The sequence below is a fragment of the Stegostoma tigrinum genome, chromosome 21 (assembly GCF_030684315.1).
Source record: "Stegostoma tigrinum isolate sSteTig4 chromosome 21, sSteTig4.hap1, whole genome shotgun sequence".
Lineage (NCBI taxonomy): Eukaryota > Metazoa > Chordata > Chondrichthyes > Orectolobiformes > Stegostomatidae > Stegostoma > Stegostoma tigrinum.
In genome coordinates, this window is record NC_081374.1 from 32958073 (window position 1) to 32984948 (window position 26876).

General features: G+C 38.8%; 1 protein-coding gene across 4 annotated transcripts in view; it reads left to right on the forward strand.

The window, feature by feature from the left end:
- LOC125463028 (neuron navigator 1-like) overlaps positions 1-26876 on the forward strand; it is a 618648-nt gene that overhangs the window by 420620 nt on the left and 171152 nt on the right. For all 4 annotated transcript variants that reach the window (XM_059653430.1, XM_048553660.2, XM_059653432.1 and 1 more), the window contains 2 exons: positions 8506-8644; positions 25956-26250. In XM_059653430.1, coding sequence (XP_059509413.1) covers positions 8506-8644; positions 25956-26250 — 434 coding nt within the window. The remainder of the gene's footprint in view (positions 1-8505; positions 8645-25955; positions 26251-26876) is intronic.

Below are 26876 nucleotides of genomic sequence, written 5' to 3' on the forward strand. Positions count from 1 at the left end.
TGACAGATTTTCTCAACTGAAAGACAAATTAAAACTAGGCATCATTATCCAATATCCTGTACATGTTTAGGTACCTTTCATTGTACAGCTATCATGTAAATGCTACACGCCCCATATTACATTCTTTTTTTAAGAGGTCAGTCTGTCGTTAAGTTCATTAGCTACTGCAATCAGTACTTGCGAATAATTTCAGACAGAAAGTGGTAGAATGAAGAACAGCATTTAGACATTAGTTAAGTTATTTTTAATTCACTTCAGTAATTTGATAATCATTCACTTTGCAGGTAGGATCTTTTAATCATGTAGGAAAATGAACAGTGTAACTTCACATTGGACATCATCACAATAAATTTTATTGAAACCGATTTAATGATTAATTGAATCCAATGTTTTAGGGAGGTGACAGGTGCTTGTAGTGTGCAGGGAGCTAGGTAATGAGAACTGCCTTGAGATCTGGCTGAATATAAGGGCCAGAACTGATGTAAATGTTTTGAGTCTGTGTTTTTCAGCCTGTAAGGTGGCTAGGTCTTTAGCACCAGATCACAGCTGAGGAGTGATATTGCAAAAATGGGGAAGGGGTGGTGGTGGTTGGATGCTGATGTGGTTTGATTGGGGGTAGAGGTGGATAACTCAGCGCAGTGAGGAAGGACCATGGAAAGATTAGGGGAGTTATAGATAGAGTCAGGCTTTCATTGTGAAGAGTGAAGATAGAGGCCATGGCCATGTTGAATTAAAATCAACATTATTTATGCTAGAGGCTGATTAGGGATGAGGTTTCTCATTTTTCAACTGATCTTCTACTCACCCTGCTAGGTTACACGTCTCATCACCTCAACTTCATTCAGCCAAAGTTTTGAAAACAAGCCAGTGGAATTTTGCCCTCCCTTCAGTTGGTGAGAGAAGTAGTCAGGAGAGGAAATAATTGAATGAGTTGGTGCTGGGTAGAGATTTTTCACCATGACACCAATTAAGTTCTAGGACAGACTGCATGCACTGTGACTCAATCACCGGAATGGGTGGCACAGTGGCTAAGTGGTTAGCACTGCTACATCACAGCACCAGGGACCTGGTGTTTCTTTCAAGCCTTGGGTGATTGTATGGAGTTTGCACATTTTCCCTTCATCTGTGTGGGTTTCCTCTGGGTGCTGTGGTTTCCTCCCACAGTCCAATGATATGTTGAGTAGGTGGATTAGCCTGGGGATAGGGTAAGAGGAGGTGGGTTTGGCTGGGATGCTGTTCGGAGGATCGGTGCAGACTTGATGGGCTGAATAGCCTGCTTTGCACTGTAAGGATTCTCTGGTTCTGTGATCTAATCAACCTGCCAGCATTGTAAGTCCTAAAGTGGCAATTTAATGGCCACTAAAAGAAGTCAATGCATCTTTGCTCGTATTACTTGTCTTCCTGGGATTTGAGACAGAGTTAACTGGCCTGCTGGAATCGGGAGTCTTCTGGAACCCAGCCTCATGTTCCTAACAGGCTGACTATCACTCCAGTGAAATTTCACAGTGCTGAGGTAGCACCTCAACACTGAATCAGTGATTCTGTTATCAAAAATCTGAATTTACCATCTTCATGTTCTGTCTTGCTGAGTAGCTATTCTCCAGTTTAATTAAAATAATAGTGCTGTCACGAAAGGGCAAATGGGTTCTCTCATTAAAACATTTTAAAAAAACTGGTGTTGCCGGCCTCTAGAAATATTAGCATGTTTTCTGTTTTCAGACAACAGCAAAAATGTGCTAATCTACCTGTATAAAAATAAGGTTATATTAACTTGACCGAATAGAAGTCATTAGTGAATAAAGTGGGGATACAGCATTGTTGGATGCCTCAGTTCAATATGTCATGGTGGCATTTCAGATTCCTCAGCTTTTCTATTATAGATACATCAAACAGATGAACTCTGCCCACAAACAATTATCTTCAAACAGCTGGCTGCACAGCAACATTTGCAGAGTTTTGGGATCAGATTGTGCAGTATGGATATCCTAAAAAGTGCAGAACTGGGCTGGGTTAGGCTAGTTGGCTAAATATGATGTATTGTAGTTACAAGTCACCTGTATCTGTAGAGTGGTAAAGTTCTTGATTTGTACTGCTGACTATGGCATGTTAGGTCAAAGAAATTAAGTTATGTTATAAGAGAACAGTTTGGAGCATAATTGTTTCTCTAACATTGAAAACTGGGGCAGGTAGATTTCTTAAAAAAAATGCCTAGGCATTGCAAAACACTGTCCAAGGAATTCTAAAATGTTACTTCAAAACAGACTATACTTGCATTCTTTTGGGTGCGGATATGCAGTTGTAAAATACTACCCAATACAGACTGTGTTTAAGATTTCTTCTCCTACAACAGTTGATTTGACACTGCCTGGGGGCAAAATTTTTGCAGATCGGATGATTCGTCAGATTTTTGAAAATGGGAAGCCAAGACTCAGATATGGAAGTCATGCCCCCATTTCCTGATAGTCCAATATTTTACTGTTTGTGGGTTGTGTTTGGGACATGACTGTTGTGAGGGAAACCTGCATTCGGGCCCATTTGAACTTGGTGCTACGCGTTTTGTTGTGGCAATTTAAGGGCTGTTACCCACATGGTGGGAGTCACACATGGTATGTAGTAGATGATAGCCACTTGAATGATGAATAATTTCTGTTTAAGTGTCTTGACTGAAGTGTTTATTAACTCTTTAACTCCACTCTTTAAATATGAAATGCAACAGGCTAAAACTGTCAGTGAGAGTTTTAAAACAAAGTCTGGCTATATGGTATTTGTTAGGAAAGAAATGATGTATTTATGTATTTTCAATACTAGCCGTTGACCAAGGGCTACTTGTTACGTAATATTTCTTGCGTAATAGAGTGCTCGGTCAGTTCCAAAAGCTGCACTTCTTTCAGAAGGTGTTTCTGAGTTGCCAGTTCTATTGACAATTTGAAGGAGCTATGAAAGCATTAGATAGTTTTGATGTGGGTGTTTGTTTCTATGGGGGATTAATTAGTTGGGGGAGATTTAAAAGCTTGTAAGGAGTTTCATGAAATTTTCTTTACATTATCTATGTAGAAGTAGACATTATATTCCATTTTATTTTTATCTCCATACAGCTCAGAGTCCCCATATTGGATACAGTTAGAAACAAAAAACAAAGTTGCTGGAAAAGCTCAGCAGGTCTGGATCATCTGTGGAGGAGAAAACAGAATGAACATTTTGGGGTCTGGTGATCCTTCCTCAGAACCTTCCTGAGGAAGGGTCACCAGACCCCAAACGTTAACTCTGTTTTCTTCTCCACAGATGTTGCCAGACCTGCTAAGCTTTTCCAACAGCTTTGTTTTTGTTCCTGATTTACAGCATCCGCAGTTCTTTTGGTTTTTATTGGATACAGTTACAGTTGCTGTAGGGTTGAATTGGTGGTTTGATAGGGAATAGCTTATATAGGAGGCCAGAATTGGTAAGATAGTGGAATGGGGGAATGAGGGGCTGGTGAGAGTCTGAGTATAGTGCGTGACCTGACATGGAGGTGTCACAGGGATGGTGGGAGAAGTGAGGGTTGGAAGTTCTTGTACCTTCTAAGGTGACTGGCTTGATGAAACTGAGAAGCAAGACAGGCCATCCAATCGTCCACCTGTGGCGTCCTAGCATCTAATTCCTGGGTAAGTGGGACACGTAATATCATCCTCTGTTTCCCAATGGAAAAGTTTGATGTATTGGCAACCGCTATAAAATAAAATGCAAGTTTGCAAAAGTTCTTGACACTGACAAAGTTCCTTGGTAAGAAAACGTAGGCCCCTGCTTTCACATCAGTGTGTATCAAACATTATTTTACACAAATGTCAAATTGTTGAATTAACAACACACTGTAGTAATATGATGAACAGAATGGTAATAAATTCAATCATGCCATAGGAAGGCATATGTAGAATTACATAGAAAATCTGGCTCAGTCAGTCTGTGTTGTTGAATACAATGCATTCAACTGTTTCCCCCAATTCCCCATTCAAATTTCTTTTCTTTTTGACATTTAGATGTGAGCATTGGACGTATGGTTAATAAGTTTGCAGACGACACAAAAATTGGAGACATAGCGGACAGTGAGGAAGGTTGCCTCAGAATACAACAGGATCATGATCAGATGGGCTGAGGACTGGCAAATGGAATTTTATTTAGGTAAATGTGAGGTGCTGCATTTTGGAAAGGCAAATCAGGGCAGGACTTATACACTTAATGGTAAGGTCCTGGGGAGTGTTGCTGAACAATGAAACCTTGGAGTGCAGGTTATCGTTCTTTGAAAATGGAGTGGCAGGTAGGTAAGATAGTGAAGAAATGTGCTTGCCTTGAGTGTAGGAGTTGGGAGGTCATGCTGTGGCTGTAAAGGATATTGGTTAGACTACTTTTAGAGTATTATGTGCAATTCTGGTCTCCCTGCTATCAGAAGGATGTTGTGAAACTTGAAAGGGTTCAGAAGAGATTTACAAAGCTGTTGTCAGGGTTGGAGGGTTTGAGCTACAGGGAGAGGTTGAACAGGCTCGGGCTATTTTACCTGGGGCATCGGAGGCTATAGAAGTTTATAAAATCATGAGGGGCATGGATAGGGTAAATGGACAAGGTCTTTTCTCTGTGGTGGGGGAGTCCAAAACTAGGCGACATAGGTTTAGGATGAGAGGGAAGAGATTTAAAAGGGACCTAAGGGGAAACTTTTTCACACAAAGGGTGGTGTGTGTATGGAATGAGCTGCCAGAGAAAGTGGTAGAGGCTGATACAATTACAACATTTAAAAGGCATCTAGATGGGTATATGAATAGGAAGGGCTTAGAGGGATACGAATGCTGGAAAATGCGATGAGGTTTATCTAGGATATCTGGTCGGCATGGACAAGTTGGACCATAGGGTTCATTTCCATGCTGAACATGTCTATGACTCTGTGGTTATCAACATCTATTCATTTTAACATTTGGTCTTGTCTGTTTCCCTCAATTGCCTGTATTCTGTTTGTTTCCACCTCACAGGGTGTGCCACTTACTACACAAATTAAATATTTTTAATTGATTAAGCTTTCTAGTAAAATTATGCTTAAACTATTTCCATGGTGCATTTTTTTTTCTTTTATATGTAATGATTTGTTTTTGAATTGAAATCTAAAGGAACTTCCAGTATATGGTTCTAATTTAGAATCTTGCCACAAATTCTCAAAATTAATGACAGGAAACTGTTTTCAATTCGGAACTAAACACTTCCTAAACCAGTGTTCAATAAGAATAACATGTTATTCCTAATGTAAAGTGATTCCATAATGGGCTTTATTCACTTAATTGAACATTTAACGGCGCACAATTCAAATAGCCCCTTACTGTAATAACATTCTGTCAATGAGGCAATTTATCAAATCTTTGTAGAGCAAGACAGCTTGCAGTGTTCCCATTTTCTGTCCCTTTATCAGTTTGATAAAGCTTTGCCCCATAACGGATTATGGTGAACTGCTGGAGGAAGAGTGGAAGTCCTCGTTCAATAAGATTTAAGAATCGATAAATTCATAAAATTGATAAATAATAATTTGCAATTCATATCTTCCCCAGAAGTTGATGATCAATTTATTATTAATATTGAAAGCTAGTAAACTCCCTTTAGCAGCAGAATCTGTGGATTTGTTATGTAGCCTCCAGTGACTAGCCATTTATTTTACAACTTCATTCTATCTTATTTAAAATATTCATTAACTTATTACTAATGTACACATGTTCCTGAAATGCACTTTCAGTAGGTGAAATTAATCACCAGAAATGCAGTCAACAAAACCATCCCTTTTAATTCAGCATGAAAGAAAAGCAACAAAAACAAAACATACCTTTTTTAAGTTCAATTGTCAAATAGGATGGGCACATTAGGCATATGTAAATATGGCCCATTTGTACATGTGTATGAAAATGTGATTTTCAAATGTACATTGAGTAATAAGTTCAAATCAAAATGTAGAAGATTTACCCCAAAAAAGGAATGATTGACATAGACTACTTTTGACTGTAAAATACCTCTGTCCTACATATAAGTTCATCTTGTAAGTTTGCCTGAAGGCAAGATATCAATGGACATGAAATCTAATGGTTTCCAACTGCAAGTGACAAACAAAAAATAATGCAATCTATGATTTCATTTGAAAAGTAATTCAAGATATTAGTAAACATGTAGTTCCAATGCTTGAATTATTAAGGGTTATGAAGAACTTAAAATTGATGCTTTATAGGGCATTCTTTGCCTACAAAATATTGGAATTGCAGGCAGAAAAGATTGTTTCAGTATACTTATTTTATCCTGTATATTTCCATTAAATTCTGTAATATTTTAATCTCTAATGCTGATTTCAGTTCTTTGAATTTATTATCTACTGTCCTCCTTCTACACTTTTTTTTTCCACAGTATGCATGTCAATGTAAATATAGTTTAGCTTTAGCATGAATAGACATAGATTGTTCCTGTCATGGCCAAAACCAGAAATTAACCTGTCTTGAATGGGGAGTTAACTCATGCACTTGTAGCACTGCCTGACTGTGTGCTTTGTTTCTTTTTATGCTTTGTGGTTTCACACATGCTTCAGTTTTGTTTGTTTTTCTCAGGAGAAAATGTTATTGCTTTTGAAACCATTCTTCCCTGTTGCTGGTGCTATCGGCTTCTGGACCATGATCACTTTCTCTGTGCTATCATCATTTCCAGGCAGCACTTTATAGTTTCAGTTAGCCACTTTCTATTTGGAAATATTATTTTAATTCCTCATCCCTCCCAACTCTGGCAGGTACAAACAAGCTTAACTGGCAGTTATGCTTCGCCTATTCATCTATGATCCTCCTCAGCTATTTCTGAGAAGATTTGCAAATATACAATTCAGTTATCTTCGAATGAATGACCCCTCCTTTCTTGAGTGACAATTTTATCCAAACCATAAATGCACCAAGTTGCACTACAGTGAAAAGCTGTCAACATGCTATATCAACTTGGCTTGAGATAATCGTCTGCTGGAAGGCTTACATCGGTATTTAAGCCCAATAATTCCAGAGGTGCCATTTTATTTTAAACTGTGTACTTTGAAATAATGCTGATCATACAATATAGACCTGGTTGTCTGTCAGTCTGTGGGTTCCGGTGATTCTGTCTTATATTTCGTTCAGTGCAGCAAAATAACATTATAACCCTGTAATGTTCCGATTCATCAATCTAATTGTAGAAGCTTTTGTAGGTAATCTTATTGGGTGAGCATGTAACGTACTGGCATCAAGGACTCCTCCCTGCTATTTTACTGAAAACATCTGTCTGAAAAATTCTGCTAGATCTTTAATGAAATCTAAAATACAGAAAAAAAAACACTTTATGATAAACTCAGCAGCTTCATCGACATCTCTTATTTCCAAGCTTGTTGAATTGGGGGAAAAGGTGGTTTTGGTCATCGAACAGGTTTGTACTGACATCAGTAGATGACAGAAGTTTGTTTTGTACTCAATCCATTTAGTTTAGCAGAAACAAAAGCAGAAATTGCTGGAAAAGCTGAGCAGTGTCTGTGGAGAGAAAGGTAATGAATTGTTATATTTTCTTCAGAATTAATGGACGTAGCAATGGATAAGAAAGGTAGGTCGTAAATGGGAGCATTGTTTGAGTTCTGAGGAAGAGTCAGTCAACCCCCAAATGTTAACTCTGACTTCTCTCCACAGGTGCAGCAAAACATGCTAAGCTTTTCCAGCAATTTCTGCTTTTGTTTCTGATTTATAGCATCCACAGTTCTTTTGGTTCCCATTTATTTTATCCATCATTAAAATCGTGGACAGAGAAACATGCTGTGGTTTTCTTCAGCATTTATGCAAAAATAAACGGAAAAGCCAAATGTCACGTTTGAACTCAGTAAATTTAATGTGAGACATAATTTAACATAATGGTCATATCAAAAACCAGAAATAAAATCAGGAAGGGGAAATTGAGTCCAAAGTTGGACCTGTTGATCAGTTTCTTTAAACATAGATTTTAAATCTTTTGGTTGTCTTTTTTCATTTGCATCTAACTACAAATTTGCTGCATAGGTTAAGTTGTGTAAATAAAGGTAGTGAATTGTTATATTTTCTTCAGAAATAGTGGACATGGCAGTGAATAAGATATTTAAGTAGTGAATGAGTGTTGATTTTTCAGTGATTATTTACTTGAATTAGTTTATTGAAGATGTTGAACTCCATTGATCAGTTACTGTAATTGGATCAGGTTGAGTGTGAATCATCCAATCCAACTTGAAGGATTGGAATTTTCTGTGGAAAGGTGAGCTGGATGGACCAAAAAGCGTGTTCCACCTGTGCTTATTTTTATCATCTTTGTGGCAATGCATAGAAAATGTTGACAGTTTAATCATATGATCAAATATTTTGTAGAAACCTAACAGCAAAGGGCTTTTCTAATCACTTTACAGGCTAGTATTATTGCTGATTAGTGTAATGAGTTTTTCTCTTCATGATTTTTAAATAAAAACTTTATTCTTATTGTTTATTGCAGTTGGGATGAAAGTAGTTCCGTAAGCAGTGGCCTCAGTGACACCTCTGACAACCTTAGTTCTGAAGATTTAAATGCAAGCTCATCCCTCAACTCTTATCCAACCACACCAGTTGCTTCCAGAAGAAATTCTGGGATAGCGGTAAGCAGAATATTTAATAACCTATTCAAGACTTTCTTCAAAAGCATCCATCTCTGGACAATCCAGTTTAATCTGAATTGATGCCCCAGGCTATAATTATTTCTGTTATTGGAGAACTCTTATGTCCAAGGATGTAACTGTGCTGCTGTTCTTGTCCTTACCTTTTTCACAGAGTCAAATGCTACTTATTTTTGAGAGTATTGTCCAACAGCGTGCATCAACTATAGTAATATGAACATAGTTGTGCCAATGTAAAAATAACCTTTATTTATGCGATGTTTTTCCATTTCCTTTTTTTTAATCTCATGTTTTTTGGCTGTGGCATCGTTCTCTGTATCAATCATGAAAGAAAGAAAGAACTGTGCATTTCTCGAGCTTTTTACCAAGCTCTCTCTCCTTTTTATATTTGAGGAGTTTTTTTTGCCAAGTATTATATGACTGTGTTGTTTTACACAATCTTCTTTTGTTCGAAAATACTATTTGGGTGCAAGCCAAGGAGTGTGTTATAACACTTTGTTTTTGGCACACAACAGGACAGTGGCAAAGGGGCATGATTGATGTTGCATGCTAATAGGAAGTAAAGGGGCTGAAGCTATATAGTTTTTGCACAGGCACTTCATAATGTGTAATGTGGAAAACAGCCAAGTAAACATGTATAATCTAGTGTATTATAACAGAAAGCAGAGAGATTTGCACAGTAGTGCAGCTGTGTTAATGTTAACTTTTGAAAGACATATATAGCAATGATTCTGTTTGATTGTAGCTGCTCATCTGTAATCAGGAATTTACTGTAAAGACGTTTGCCAGATGCAGTATGTATGCATGGTGCTTTCTTTAACACACAGATGTGTGTGTGTGTGTGTGTATATATATAATATATAAATTATGGTGTTCCACTTTGGGATTGAAAGAAGATTTTCTCTGAAACTGACATCAACTACCTATATCACAAATGGTGAATGTGGCAAGCTGTAAGTCCCAATAGAAGAAGTAAGTCTGTTAAAAAGAAGCTGGTTCTCTGTTGCTAGTTTTTCAATGGTGAGTTTGGACATTAACCTTTAAGCAAAATTTCTGGTTATGTTTGGTTTCTGGTTGTGTGCAACGCCACTGAAGAATATTTTTAACCAAACACTGAGACAAACTACACTTTTATTTTCCTTTTTTGTTTTTTTAAGTGATAAACTGCAGGGAGCTATGGACAGTAACAGTGAGATAAACAGTAGTATGCTTGTATAAGAGTTGGAAAGTTGCATAGTTTTAGTGTAATGTTTATATAATAAGACAAAAGATATAACTATATAGTGAAAGCAGTAATAAGGTTGCTGAAATGTGTAGTGACTTTATTTTTGTAAGACACTGCACAGGTACAGAAATTTTTGAGAGTGAGTGTATCTGTCAGTTGAATAAGTTTAAATTTCGAGCTTTTCAGGTTTTAATTCAATAGAGTATCAAATAACTAAATTGTATTTGGTAATGTTCTTGCAATAACGAGTTTAAGGGCATGAGTTAGATAGAGACTGCATTGTAAGGAACAGATGCCTGAAAGTTCTGATAAAGTGCACCACAAGTTTAAACATCTGTTGTTGTGGTCTGTTTATAATACTGGATTCTAATTTATGAAGCATTTAAATCATTTGTAAGATGCATCCAAGTAACTTGAAACAAAATGGGAACCCCTAATTGTCATATGTCAGTGTAGAACTGAGTTTTAAAATGTTTAATTAACTGAAGTGAAATCTTGATTCAAAGTATGGTGTGTTTATAAGTAAGAGCTTGCAGTTGACTTTTGTTGAGGTTTGAAATGTCGTGCTCCAACTAACTGTGCAAGTGCTTGTGCTAATATAGAATAGATCAGATGCATGCTATTTATTAAGCAATTTAACTAGTTGCAGATAATTGAAAACAAAAGTGTAGGATTTATGTATGTTTCATAATTAAATAATTTAGTATTAGTTGGAGCAGTCATTGGGTTAAAGATTTTCACTGCCTTTGAGGATAGTCAGCTGTTCATTTTTGACTGTAAGGCAGACCACAATAAAGTGCTTTGATTCAAACCTTGATTTGAAGTGCTTTGAATGAGGTTATTTGTATAAATTTAGCAAAGAAAGTCAAGGAAACTGAATGTGTGCAGGCATGCAGCACTAATAGATGCTGCTAACACAACTTGTTCTAAAGTAGTGCTGCATTGGTTATTTAGTTAAGTAGCTTGGCACTGGACTTTAGCCACAGCTGACAGCAGATGAGTCACAAGTCTGCCATTATCATGCACCACCATGTGTCGAGGTGTTTTACGAACTCCTCTATGGAGGAGTGAGGAAAAAAAGGAAACAGATGTTCCATCTTTTTTCAAACAATATTGGACGTGTATCTGTGCCCAGGTTTGGTCTCCATCTCTTCTAATGGAAAATGGTATGATTGGTGACAAAGCTGACACTGCAGTCAGTACTGGAGAAATTCTGTGCTGTCAGAGGTGCCATCTTTCAGATGAGACATTAAACAGATGCCCATCTGTTCTATTGGGTAGATGTAAAATATTCCATACTGGGAGAGTAAGGACTTGTATGTAATGTCCTGGACAGTATTGTGTCTCCATCAACATCAGAAACTGTTTTGTTTAGTCAATATCACAATGCTATTTGTGGAAGTGTGCTGTATGAAATATGATTGCCCCATTTCCTACATAGCGACAGGAGTACTTCAGTGTCTGCAAAATGCTTTAAGCTGTCTGGCTGTAATGAAAGATATTATAAATATGCAACTTCAGTAACGGAAGGGTTTGCAGGCTTATGAACCAGGATTGTACTCATTGGAATTCAGAAGAACGAGGGGAGATCTTATAGAAACATATAAGATTATGAAGGGAATAGATAAGGTGGAGGCAGGGAAGTTGTTTCTGCTAGCAGGTGAAACTAGGATGAGAGGGCATCACCTCAAAATAAAGGGAAGCAGATATAGGACTGAGGTCAGGAGGAACTTCTTCACCCAAAGGGGTGTGAATCTGTGAAATTGCCTGCCCAGTGAAACGGTTGAAGCTACCTCGCTAAATGTTTTTAAGGCAAGGCTAGATTAATTTTTGAACAGTAAAGGAATTAAGGGTTATGGTGAGTGGACAGGTAAGTGGAGCTGAGTCTCAAAGATCAGCCATGATCTTATTAAATGGCGGGGCAGGCTTGAGGGGCCAGATGGCCTAATCCTGCTCCTTGTTCTTATGTTCTTATGAACAAATGTGTAGGTCACAATAAGTACACTTTATCCATTGACCTCACCTGCTTGATCCTAGTGGTCCAGCAGTTAGTCCTCTGTTTAATTCATAGAATACTGACAGTGTAGGGGCAGGTCATTCAGTCCATCAATTCCACACCAACTGTTCGAAGAGCATCTCGCTCAGATCCACTCCCCTACCCTATCCCTGTAACCCTGCATTTCCTTTGGCTAATCCAGAGGAGATAAGAAAACATCACATAAACAAGGGTTCTTTTATCATAGACAGAATTATTTTCATGCTGTGGAATTGAACCCAGATCCCTCTACTGTCAGGTGGCAGTACCAGCCACTGTACCACTGTACCACCCTAATGTAAAGCAATTATGGAACATATTGGCACAGAGGGAAACCTGAGCGGCCCGGTCAATCTCACCATGTTAGTCTCGGTGTAGAAAGCGCTTGGGAAGGTAAATGGAATATTGAAATTTATTGCAAGAGAAATGAAAAATAAGTTGTAATTTTATTGCTGTTGTCTGGGGCCTTAGTGACACCATAAATGGAATATCACGTACAGTTTTTTTTTCCTTTTTGTTAGAAGTTCAGAGAAAGTTCGCTTGACTAGTATAAAATGAAGTACATTTCATATGGAGAAAGGATGAGCAGATAGAGCCTATATCCAATGGTGTTTAAAAGAATGAGAGGTGTTTTTTTTCTGAAATGCAGGACTGAGCAAATGTGAAAGGTGGATTCCATTGTAGTTGAATCTTTGCCACTGCTAATCATGTTGTATGAGCTATCTATTCCATTTACTGTCACATCCTTTCACTGATAGGAATCGACAAGGCATGTTTGGTAATGGAAGGAAACCTCTTGATAGTTCAACAAGAAGAGATTCTTGTCTAAACAAAATTTGATTTACTGCAGGATAGCAGCTATGTACAAGTCACATCTTTATCATAGATACCATTACAGAATCTCAGGCTGAGAGCCAAGTGGTAGATCGTACTCCCTTGATCCTAGCTGTCTACAAGACTTTATCATAGTGGGTGGTGCTTAAAGCACATCTCGGTGTTAATTCTTTTAGATGCTTATATCTTTACACAACAGATAATGGGGAGATCTTATAGGGGAGGCTAAACAAATGGAAATAGAGTGTTTTCTTCTCCAGTCATTGTTGTGTGGAATTCTGTTGGGCAGAAAGCTTTGGAAATTGGGTCATTGGATTTTTTCAAAACAGAATTAGATTTTTTTGAAGAAGTGGAATCAAGATTTGTAGAAAAAATAGAAAAATGAATTTAAAATTATGGCCAGATCAACCTTGATCTTATTGCTTGGCAGAACAGGCTCAAAGTTGCATTGAATGGGCCACTCAGCCCATTCTGTCTTCACCTACATGGCAAGTAAGCATTATGACTAAGTACCATACCCTTGCTGTTTCCCAGTAACACCACACACTGCTATTCAAATAATCCAACTAACAGACACTTGAATCACCCAGCTAAACTTGACCTCCACCACACATCCAGGCTGTGTATTCCAAACCATATTTGCTCACTGTGTACCAGTACTTTACTTCACATTGCATTGGCTTCTTGTGCAAACAAATCATAACTGTGCCTTCTCATTTTTGATCTGTTAATGAGTGGGAACAAATTTTTCCTGTCTCTGTCCAGAATAATCATGATTTTGAAAACTTGTATCCAGTATTACCATTTCCTTCTCCTCTTCAAGGAAAACATCCTACCTCGTCTGATATATCCTCTAACTTTTCCCAGGGATTTAAAACAAAACTTCATAAACCTCTAATGTGCTCTTTCCAATCCATTCACATCCTTCTTTTACTTGTGATGTCCAGAACTGTAGACAATACTCTAGCTGAGGACTGACTAGAGCCATACAGAAGTTGAGTATAACTTCCTTGTTCCTCCATTCATAAAGCTGAAGGTACCAAATGCATTGATAACTTCTCGTTCAAAATTTGCTGATGCATCTAGTGCCTCATGCACACACACACATCCAAGTATTCCCTCCTGTGCACCCATTTTAGAATGGAACTCTTTATAATATATCTATGTGTTCCTTCTGCAACAATGTGTCGCTTCATCTTTCATCTACCAACTTGTCATCATGCATTAAAGTTTACATAATCTTCCTCATAGGCTTCCAGGTATGTTGAATGAAAACTTTGAACTTTGCAGTGCTGAGAAAAAAGAATGTCCCACATAGTTCAAGACGTGGCACAGGGAGTTATCTGAGGATAATACTTTTGAATGCCATTTTTAAAATTAATTCATGGGATTTTAATGCTGGACTGGCATTTATTGCCAATCCTTAATTGTCCTTAATATGATGGTGGTGATGAGCTGCCCTTTTGAACTGCTGGTATAGATAGACCCACAATGCAGTTAGTTACAGAGTTCCATAATTTTGATCCAACAACATTGAATTATTGGCATTATATTTCCAAGTCAGGATGGTGGGTGGCCTGGAGGTGACAATGTTTACATGTGTCTTTAACCCTTATCCTTTCAGATGGTAGTGGTAGTGGGTTTGGAAGATGCTGTGTAAGGTGCCTTGGTGAATTTCTGCAATGCATCTTCTAGATGGTACACATTGCTCCTGACTGTCGATGGTGGAGATAGTGAAAGTCAGTTTATGGATGTTTGTTGATGTGCTGCTTTGTCCTGGGTGGTATCAGCCGCTTGAATGTTCTTGGAGCTGTACTCATTAAGGCAAGTGGAGAGTATTCCATCATACCCCTGTCTTGTAACTTATTGTTGGTGGGAAGGCTTTGAGGACTTGAGAAGTGAATTCCTTGCTGCAAAGCTCTTATTTTATGACCTTCTCTGGTAGCTGCTACACTTACATAGTTTCTGGCCAATGGTAATCTCCCAGGATGTTAATTCTTTGGGGGCAGGATTCAGCGATGGTAATGATATTGAATATCAAGTGGCAGTGGTTAGGTTCTCTTGTCAGGGAAGGCATTTGCTAGCCCTTAGGTACCAAGTAATATTTATGGCACATATCAGCCCAAACCTGGATATTGCCCAGGTCTTGCTGCACTTGAACATAGTCTACTTTTAGTTATCTGCAGAGTTGCAATTAGTACTGAACATTGTTGAAGCAGCTGAAGATAATTTGGGCCTGGGACATTATACTGAAACACTAAAGGCTCTTGTTGAGATGTACCTACTCTTGAGCCAGTAGGCCTGGGTTCAAGTCTCACCTTCTCTGGAGCGTGTCATAACATACAGAACAGATTGGTTCGGATAACATGCTGAGGAACGTCTGCAGAGCTGAGATGACTGATCTAATACAAAAAAAAACCATCTTCCTTTGTGCCTGGTCTGATTTCAACCAATAAAAAAACTTTCCCGTGATTCACATTGACTCTACTTTTGCTTGTGATCATTGATGCTTCACATGGTCTAATGTGGTTCTGATGTCAAGGACCATCACTCTCACCTCATTTCTAGAATTCGGCTCTTTTGTGCATGTTTGAACAAGACTCCAATGAAGTCAGGAATTGAGTGGCCCTGGCAGAATTCAAGCTGGGTGTCAGTGAGCAGATTGTTGCATTGGAAGTGCTGTTTGATAGCACTATTGATGCCATTTTCCATCACTTTCTGATCAAGAGTAGGTTTGATGAGGTGGTAGTTGGCCGAGTTTGATTTGTCCTGCTTTTTGTACACAGGACGTAGCTGAGAAATTTTCCACATGGCCCAGGTAAATTCAATGCTGTAATGTAGCTATACCAAACAGTTTGGTGAGGACATGGCAAGTTCAGGAATACAGGTTTTCAGTATTGTTGTTAGAATGTCATCAAAGCCATAGCCTCTATAGTATCTAGTGCCTTCATCGTTGAGTGAATTGAATTGGCTGAAAACTGACATCTGTGATGCTTAGGACCTCCAGGGGAGGTCAAAATGGATCATCCACTCAGAACTTCTGGCTGAAGATTGCTGCAAATATTTTAGCCTTATCTTTTGTACTGCTGTGTTGGGGTCCCAGTCATTGAGGCTATGGAAATTTGTGGAGTTTCTTCCTCCAGTGAGTTATATAATTGTTCCACGCCATTCATAATTGGATATGGTATAACTGCAAAGCTTAGATCTGATCTATTGGTTGTGAAATGGCTCATCATTTCTATTATCTGCTGCTCATGTTACTTGGCATGCTTTGTGTTAGTTAGTCCCATTGTTGCAAAGTTGGCTAGAGTACTTGTGGATTGGAAGGCAGGGCATTAAAATTTGATATCCGTAAAACGATAGAGGGGAAGAATATGTGTCCCTTTTAAAAATGATGTTTTTTCCAGGCTTGGAAATTTAAAAAGGGAGGTGCACAGAGAGTTCCTCAAATTGAAACATCATATCAAAAGGCAGTGTGGTTAGCAATCCAGGCAGTGGTTTGTTTTGTTATTAAGGCAGCCAGTTTGAAAATCAACCAATTAGCTTAAACTGGGCACTTTGAAACTAAAGACTAATTAAATTTAAATCTGATGGTTTTGACAACCTAGGACCAATCCTATTGTAAAATATATTAATAAGTCGTCAAGAGTATAAATGAAGAAGGCATTTTAAAATCAGTGTGAGAGCAACTGCCATCTGATAACGTTAACAAACCAGCTTTAAAGATAAAAATCACTGGCTGTCTTGGAATTATCTAAGTTCTCAGAAACCCATCATCTAACTAAAGTGCAGTGGCACTCTTATCTAATATTCTTGAGTCAAGAATTCAATGGAGAGAGGCATTCCTAACACGAGAATTCAACAAAGAGAGGCCCTCCTGACTCAAGAATTTGACAGAGAAATACGTTCTCGACTGAGCATCAGTAGAGAGGGCGTGGGGCATTCAGGAAGATGCATCCTAGCCATACTTTCAAGAGATTGTGTGTGTTTTTTTTGTTATTTGATTTATAGAAGTGGGACTTTATTTATTGGAAGAGAGTACCAATGGCATTTTGTTTTATTCCAGATCAATTAGTATTTGAGGAGAAATTATTATGGTTTGTTAGTAGTCCTGTTAGTTTTTTTCTCTGTGAGAGTTAAATAAATAAATTGTTACTTGTTGATTAGGAATAAATGAAAGGATTTCATTTAACCTCTCCTTTATAACTGAGAGGCAGGCCATACCATTTTTCACACTTGGAACAGATTATGAGATAAGGGCAGACTCTCTGGTTGTTCAGGTTTTAGTAATCAGAGGGGAAATCGACTTCCGTTTCATAAAACCATGTTGTAATTGCATGAGGTTAATCCCTCTCAGTGCTCCTGGTATGCCCTCCTGCACTCTTCTTTAAACCAAGGTTGATCTCCTGGCTTGATGGTAATAGTAGAGTGGGAGATACGCTAACCATGAGATTGCAGATTGTGCTTGAGACAACTCAGCTGTTGATTTGCCCACAGTGTCTCATGCATGAGTTGCTAGATATGTTCAAAGTCTTTACCATTTAGCCGAGAGAGAATGCCACACAGCACATAGGAGGGTATCCTTAATGATTAGACAAAACTTTGTCTCCACAAGAACTGTGCAATGTTTATTCCTAGTTATTCAGTCATGCACAAATGTATCTGTAGCAGGCAGATTGAAGATGATGTCAACTATGCCTTACCGCATCTGTTAGCTCCCTCAACAGCTGTGGCAGGCCTAATACAACAGGCATGTCCCTTCAGACTCCACCAACTCAGTCAGCAGTGATGTTGCTGAGCCACTCTTGGTGATGAACATTGAATTTCCCCAACTAGAATGCGTTCTGTGCCCTTGTTGTTCCCAGTGCTTTCTCCGGATAGCGTTCAACATGGAGTATTTGTTCACCAGCTAAGGCATGGTACTCATGGTAATCACTTTGCAATAATGGTGTTGTGGTAACAACACTGGACATTAATCTAATGTTCTGGGAACATGGGTTTGAATCACATCATAGCAGCTGGTGGACTTTTGAATCCAAGAAATTGTCTGAAATGAAAAATAAATGCTAGCTTAAGAGTGGATTGGGAGGGCTGAATGACATTAGCCTGACCCCATTTTCTATTATTTCAAATGGTACCCATATAATCACTGGTGTAAAAACCCTGGTTCACTAATGTACTTTAGGGAAAGAAATCACCTCTCCTTCCTTGGTCTGGCTTATGTGTCACTCCACACTCTCAGCCATATGGATGAATTTTAACTGCATTCTGGGCAATAAGTGCTGTTTTAGCCAGTGGTACCAACTTCCTAGTAGCAGATTGGGGGACCAATTCTTTTGGGCAGTCTTTGAGGTCCAGCTGTCTTCATGGCCATACCTGTATGCAAACTCCCTAGATTTCTCTTTGTGTTTGTCCCTCCCAGTGCTGTTATACAGAAAGGGATAGAGAATTGTGTTTGCACATTCTTCTTCATCTTTTGCCTCGTTGAGCTGGCAGTAAAAATCAGGAAGACGTACCCCGATGTAGTCTTAATGTAATTTGATCTTCAGATGTATGACACAATACAAAATTAAATTATACTGCCTAATTATTTTGAAGATTCTTTTGTTCAGCAAGACTGTCTATTTAAAGTATGATAGAGAGGTCCCATTCAATGGTTGTGCCACTGTAAGCTAAGCATATCCTTATATCTGCTGATGGGATATTATTTAAGACAATTGAATTCACATTTGCAAGATAGAACATTTGATACCCTTGGTGAAATGGACAGTATGATGATGGACAATATAAATAGCATCCATGACAACTATGTTCACTGTAGATTACTTCGAGTCCATTTGTTCTCCTTTTAAAATCTTCGGTCAAAACATCCAACAGTTGATAAGTGAAGTTTTGCAAATGTATCTGTAGTTCTATCCCTTGGGAGAGAGATGTAGTAATTAGATGCTGCAATTCAAAGTAAGTAGCTACAACCCCCTTTTTGTTAAGTTACATTCGCTGCTGATTGAATGGCAGGAGCATCTGCCAGCTTTTTTCCAAACAGCGTAATTTTAAATTACAAGCCACGTGGTCATCGTAATCCCGAATGAGTTAGCTCATGAAAACTTGTCACTGCATCCTCTTTAGGGGCAAAATTGTTTCCATTAGAAAAAATAGTAGTGAGTAAATTAGTTTTACAATATATTGAACTGATTGTCCTTCCAAAGCCATTCCTGCCCAGCGAACATTTTTCAACTGGATAGGATTGCTTCAGTAGAAGAGAATCAAAAAGACAGACTTGTTTTTCGCTGCCTCTTCCTGACGTTCACGATTGTTTTAATCTGCTTTGGTGAGGTTTTGTTAATTACAGATTTTTTTTTCGGAATATTAAAGTTTAGAAGACTGAAAATTCCAGAGAGATATTGCTTCTTGGAAACTTCACAATGATTAATCTCTTGTATACAAGAGGCAATTTGTGTAAAGCTAACTTCTAGTTGACAAAGTCCGTAGTGCTGACCACAGATTTTTATTTATCATTTGTGGAAGATGTAAATTTTTATATATAATGAGGATGGCCTTGTACTGCCTGTACTTCAGAACTTGCAAACTTTGAAAGGGCACTTGTATAATATTGATACAGTAAATTGAAAAACATTTTTATGCTCACTGGTGTGTTTTGTCTCTTATGGTTATGTTAAATACTTATGAAATGATTTAATTTTTCTATTTCAACATGTAATGCATAGTTTCAATGTGCCATGTTTTGAAACACCATGAAGGAATATCATTGCACGTCATCATCCTCGAAACCACACCAAGAATGAGCAAACATATGAAACCTTTTTTACAAAGCGTTCTTCCAGTGAGGTAATTATGGGAGAGATGAAAAAATACATTCACTTGCTGGCCTCAGAGATAATGGGAACTGCAGATGCTGGAGATTCCAAGATAATAAAATGTGAGGCTGGATGAACTGATGAAGGGTCTAGGCCCGAAACGTCAGCTTTTGTGCTCCTGAGATGCTGCTTGGCCTGCTGTGTTCATCCAGCCTCACATTCACTTGCTGGCCTACTTTTTTTTTCCCATTGAGTGTTGTTGCTGCTCTCTTTGACCATTCCAGCATGCTCCAATTGCGAGAACCTCCTTGAGCCCTCTTAACTGTTTGTAGCCGAGGAGAACATGCCATGTCAATGTGGAAGTGGGACCAAGAATGTTTCCAATTTTCCAATTAGAATACACCTCCTTCCACCCACCTTCCTGCAAAAATGCCGTCCCTATTCCCAATTCCTTCACCTCCGCCGCATCTGCTCCCAGGATGAGGCATTCCACTCCCGTACATCTCTCATGTCCTCATTTTTCAAGGAATGCAAACACCACCCCACCCGCACCCCAGTGGTTGAGAACTCCCTCGACCGTGTCTCCTGCATTTCCCACAACTCGCCCCTCACACCCTCTGCCCACTATAATAACCAAAACAGAATCCCCCTCGTCCTCAGTACCACCCCAACAACCTCCAGATCCAATGCATCATCCTCCGACACTTCCACATTCTGCAATCCGACCCCACCACCAAAGACCATTTTTCCCTCCCCATCCTTATCTGCTTTCCGGAGGGAACACTCTCTCGGTGACTCCCTTGTCCGCTCCTCACTCCCCTCCAGCCCCACCACACCCGGCACTTTTTTCCCTGTAACCACAGGAAGTGCTACACCTGGCCCTACACCTCCCCCCTCACCCCCATCCCAGGCCCCAAGAAGACTTCCCACAACAAGCAGATGTCCACCTGCAAATCTGCTAACGTGGTATACTGTATCCACTGTTCCCGTTATGGCCTCCTCTACATCTGGGAAACCAAATGGAGGCTAGGAGACCGTTTTGAAGAACACCTATGCTCAGTTCACACTAAACAACTGCGCCTCCCAGTCACAACCCATTTCAACTTCCCCTCCCATTCCTCAGACGACATGCCTATCCTGGGCCTCCTGCAGTGCCACAATGATGCCACCCAAAGGTTGCAGGAACAGCAACTATATTCCGCTTGGGAACCCTGCAACCAAATGGTATCAAGGTGGACTTCACAAGCTTCAAAATCTCACATCCCAAAACCAGCCCAGCTTGTCCCCATCTTCCTAACCTGTCCTTCCTCCAACCTATCCCCTCCCCCCACCTCAAGCGACACTCCCATCTCCTACCTACCAGCTTCATCCTAGCTCCTTGACCTGTCCATCCTCCCTGGACTGACCTATCTCCTCCCCACCTACACTCACCTTCACTGGCTCCATCCCCGCCTCTTTGACGTGTCTGTCTCCTCCCCACCTATCTTCTCCTCTATCCATCTTCGATTGACCTCCCCCTTTCTCCCTATTCATTTCAGAAACCTCCTTCCCCTCCACCATTTCTGAAGAAGGGTCTAGGTCTGAAATGTCAGCCGACCTGCTGTGTTCATCCAGCTCTACACCTTCTTATCTTAGTACGAACTGCAGATGCTGGACAGTCTATGTCAAGTTTTCAATTTGGATTTTTTTCCAAAATAAAGTACACTCTAGTATCCTCTGAATTTGAGTTGAATGCCAGACTAGAAATGGTTTTAAACTAATCTGAATAAATGTGGTTAAAGGAAAAGCTAAACCTATTTTGTCATGTATCCTGTTTAGTATGTTAGTATATCTGTAAGTGGTGTGTTCATGATATCATCACTATGATATGTAGCACGTGGCCTGGGGATGTGAAGATCTCTGGCTCCTTCTTAACTTAGGCCATTTGAACCATGACTCACTGATGGAAGTATACTTTTCTTTCTAACCAAATGTCTTGATTTTAACCTAGACACTGAAATGCTTTTGAATGTAATATTTTTATGTATTAGTGAGCTATAATAATAGCCTGTTGGCTCTTTCAATAACTGTCGGCCATGTCTAAGATCGTGTACTCCATGTGATAACATAAGCATTACCACATCAGATAAAGCCAGTACGAAAATCTGAACTCAAGCAAGTTTTTTTTTTTCATAACCTCCTAATGTTTTAAACTAATTTATCCAACATTTTTGCACAAATGGCACAGCATATTTAAGAACCTGCAATCAAGAAAGCTTTTTGTTTTTTCATACGATGATGCTTCTGCTATGAAGTTGCATTTTAATAAACAGAACATTCAGAGCAGGTCCCTGTGAGGATTTTGTTCTTAATCTCCTTTTTAAAAATGTACTCTTAAGATCAGGGGTTGAAGAAAAAAAAACTTTCCTCCATTTACAGATTTAATAAAACAGTGTTGAGAGACTCGTTTGCAAATACTAGCAGAAGAAATCTTGGGTGAAAAGTTAAGTCATGGTTGGGATTGTTGTGGGGAGATCTATTTGAACATAGTTTAATGGAGAAACCTAAATTTTTGAGGACACTGGATGTTTTGTAGATAGTTACAAAACTCGCTTGTGCATCAGCAATCCTGAATGCTTTAAATCATATTGTTTTTGTCTAAATTAATTGTATTTGGATGCAGAAGTTGAGGAGCTGCCAGACGCTTATGCATGTTCCATCTTTAAGACGTTTTCAACTGTGTACAATGCAGAAAGCAATCCTTTTTTCCCCAAAATTCTGCATTTTGTACAGCACCATCGCTTCCTTTCTGAAATGAAAGGATGATAAAAGTTGAGTTACACACCTCCTTCAACAGTTGAAGGAGGTGTGTAACTCAACTCCCTCCTCCCACCTCAAGCCCTCCCCCACCTCCTACCTACTAGCCTCATCCTGCTTCCTTGACCTATCCGTCCTCCCTGGACCGTCCTATCCCCTCCCTAACTTCCCACCTACACTCAGCTTATCTGGCTCCAACCCTGCCTCTGATCTGTCTGTCTCCTCTCCACCTATCTTCTCCTTTATCCATCTTCTATCCACCTCCCCCCTCTCCCTATTTATTTAAGAATCCCCTTCACCTCCCTCATTTCTGAAGGAGGGTCTAGACCCGAAACAACAGCTTTCCTGCTTCTCTGCTGTTGCTTGGCCTGCTGTGTTCATTCAGCTCTATGCCTTGTTATCTCTATAAAAGTTAAGTTAATCTGTTAGATTTTGAAATTTACATTCTCAAACTTTCCACATAATTCATTTGAAAAGTTGATATTTGGCAATGAAGACTTGAAATATCATCAAGCCCATTTCTGAGTCTTTAGTAAAGTTCAATCTGATTTTAATGAGGCAGAATAAAGTTAACCATATTTGTAAATTTTGGAAACTTGTCAGTTTTGCTTTTTGTACATGTCAAACCTTCATGTTTACCAGTAAAATATTTTGAGTGTAACATCATTAATTATACAAGAATCGCTCATAATTGTGGAAAATATAACAGGAGCTGCCTCAATGCATTATACATTTTAGTCAATTCGTTTCCCTTGGAAAAATAAACAGGCAAGTCGGCCTCGTCCCATCTTTCTTTGAAAGTGGTTAGTCTCAGCAACAAAAAAGAGAATGTGACTTTTGTGATCGTAGTCTACTTTTATCCTTTTCCTGATTTTCCAAGATATCTAGGTGTGGCCTTTTTAATATTAAATGCTGAATGTTAAGCTAAACATTGGTTTCTTTCTCTCAATTATAAGCAGAAGGTAGAAATGTCAGTATATGATACCAAGGCATGAAATGACAGGAAGTCAGCTGTTAATGTTATATAGTTCTTTTGTTTGTATGCTAACTATTACAATCAATTGTATTTGGTTTTAGTAATAATGATAGCTTGATGGTATATGAAAGATCTAAAGCACAGTAACAAAATAGACTTGCAGGTTGCCCATTCATCTTCTGGGACCTAATTCAAACCTAAGTCAGGCTGAAGTGATGCAAGTGTATGCTGTGGCGTGTTAAAAACATTAAATGGTCTCTAACCAGTTACACATGGATTTATCTGCTGATTGAACAAATTTAAGTGTTCTTCATTGCAAATGCAAAATGCAAAATGCTGCATGCTCTGGAAATCTGCAGTAGAAACAGACAAAGCTGGAAATACTCAGCAAGAGAAGCAGCAGCTATGGAAAGATAAATAATGTTCTATTGATAACCTTTCTCTAAGAAGCTATGGTTGTTCACCTTCGAAATAAGAAGATTGAGAGGAATTTGATCAGGGTGTTTGGGCTCTGGTCTGTTTGTTGGACGATATTGACAATGCTATCCAGTCTCCAATATTATGAGAGTACATTGGAAGATCCATTCCCATTGCCCTCAGGGAGAATAATCCCGATACACTCATTTTAAGATGAGTATTCGAGACACAGATGATAATATTTTTTCCTAAGGTTTGGGAGTCTTTAGAATTCATTTCCTCAAAACATACTGGGTACTGAAATTTCAAACATTTTTAAGGGAGATGTCGATAGATCCTTAATTACCAAGGGGATGAAAGACTGTCGGAGATATTCAGGACCATAGATTTGAACTTAAAATTAAATCTTTTTGAATGACAGAGCAGACGCAAAGTGCTGAGTGGCCTACTGTTGTTCCTTGTTTGTATGAATGGCGAAAGAATTGAGGTGGACAGAATTCTTTTTAAACAATGAATGGTGCAGATCTGAAGTGTTGCGAATGCTGCGGAGAAACACTGAGCCATGGCTTTCAAAGGGTAAATGAAGGAGCCAGCTTGAAATCAAACTCTACTATTCCCAGAATCATCACAAAAGCTAGACATTTTATCAAGTTAGCAAAGTTTCCAGACTTTCAGACCCACGTTAATAGAAAGCATGAAACATGTTTGTACACTGAACACAAATTATTATATTATTAGTATTAGCTACAGTTAAACCATCAGCATATAACACTACATGATAAAACTCTCATCCCCTTTATCTCCTCTTTCTGTCTCTGTCTCTCTCTGTCTTCCTCTCCATCAAACAAGAGAAATAAATGGTTGAGCATATGGGAAAACTGGAAAGGATTTGATCAGTCCTTTCCCAGAGTCAGTTGTTGAGATGAACCTTGTGTTTCTTCAGCTGGCCAGCACTTTGCTTCAGTCATCTTTCCCTAAATGCATCTGCCGGTTAATAAATGACACAAGATAGCTGGCTCACTTTTTTTAAAAAAAAATAAGTCTCTGACTTATCAGTTAAAAGCCAAAGCTTATAGCAGAGTTGCAGGAAACATAAACTAGTTTTCTTCAGGTTGACAGTGGGTTTTTGGGCTGCAGAGAACACAGGCCACTCTGAAATTGGGGCAAACTGGCCACATGTCTTTCTGTCTCTGCCTGTGTTTCTCTGTAACCTTGTCATTTATAACTAGTCACAAGTTCACAGACCAATGAACTTCTTTTTACCAGCCAAAGCATACACCATACACCCCCTCAATCCAAATTTGTCTGCAACTCAAACTTCAGTGACTGCTTGTTCAAACCGTTGCTTAGAAAATGCTTGCCATGAAAGTCTGATTATTTGCTTTCAAAACAATCAGCCATGTTTTCAAAGACGGGTTTAAAACACTGCTTTTTCATTTCTGTCCACAGGTATTTTTTTTTCGAAAAGACATGGTCCTTGCAAATCTTTTCTGCCAATTACTGTCAGGTTCTGGGACAGTGGGACTCTCCTAGAGAATCAGCACAGATATGATGAACCAAAAGCTTCCAAATATGTTGTAAATGTTCTAAGACTTACATTGGAAATTGGACTCTCAACAAACTGATCAGGGGTATAATTCACTTAGCTGTTGCAGCTGAAGAAATGACAATAAGTCAGTTTTACCAGGCAGTTATGTCTATTTTCATAACCTTTCACCTGACTCTATACCACATGAGAGTTTCATAAATCCTGAATCAGATGTCTGGATTGAATCATATATAAATCAGATGTTGTGTTTAACACCATAAAATATGGGAGCGCATGTATGCCATTCAGCCCATCAAGTCTGCTCTTCCATTTGTTGAGATCATGGCTGACCTGATAATCCTCAAGTCCTCTTTCCTGCCTTTACCCTTTCTGATAACCCAAAACTCACTGATTAAAAATCTGCCTACCTCCGTTTCAATACGCTTAATGATGCAGCGTCAACAGCTCTATGCAGCAAGATTTCTACAGGTTCATTGCCCTCTGAGACAAGAAATACGCCTCAATTTGTTAATAGTTGGTACATACAATTGTTAACAAAATTTAGTTATACCACTTGTTAGAATCTTGACTTTGTAGCTTTGAATGTTTGGATTTTCACTTTTGCGCCGAACACTTGGTTCACTGTTCAGTATAAATTGCTTTGCAGCTCCGAACTGATGCAGAAAAGCGTTCCATGGTTGAGAGTGGTCTGACCTGGTACAGCAGCTCTGAAAGTAAAGGTCAGAAGAAGTCTGAGGGTGGCTATGATGCCAGCAATCTTAAGATGGATCAAAACACAAAGTGGAGACGTATCCGCACTGAGTCAGCAGAAGAAACAACAAAGGGAGAACTGAAGAAACAGCAATCCACGGGACAAACCAGTTCACTGAAAAGGGGTGCGGCACCAGTTGGAGTAACTTCTCCAATAACCAGTTCAGGAGCAGGATCTTTGAAAGTTGCTGGTAAGCGCCAAGAATGGTTTTAAAAAAAAAACAGATTTTCATTACTGAAAATTTTGGCATAATATTTTGAACATCTTGATGAGAGCATGTTTAAATGTTTGCATTAATAACTTCAAACAGTTTGATGATGACAATCCAGTAGATAGGCACCTTAATTCCATATCTGGTTTTTAAAATAAGGTGCTTCTCATTTGAAGTCGTCTTGGGGTTAGCTTGCTATAATCATTCATTGTTAGGTAGATGTAACTAAATGCATCTTGTTCGCTTCGTTAATCTTTTCTTCTAGAAAATCTGTGACTTTACAATGTACTTTACAAGGCATGGATTAGGATATATTTTAACGTAAAGTCTGAAATATCACTTGCTGAATCACAACTCTATACTTTGCACATTATCCAGACTGAAACCTTCTGTTGATTGTCACTTAATCTTTTGATTCAAAAGCATTTCAAATTATGAATTTTTGTGCAATGTACAATAGTATTGACATCCTTGTGAATAAACAAATGCAAAATTTTTGAAGTACAGCACAAACCCAAACCCACATCAGCACATGTTAGCAATAGTTGCGTTCAGACCTAATAGAGGACAGTTGAAGCATATGCAAAGAAGCATAGCATGACAGC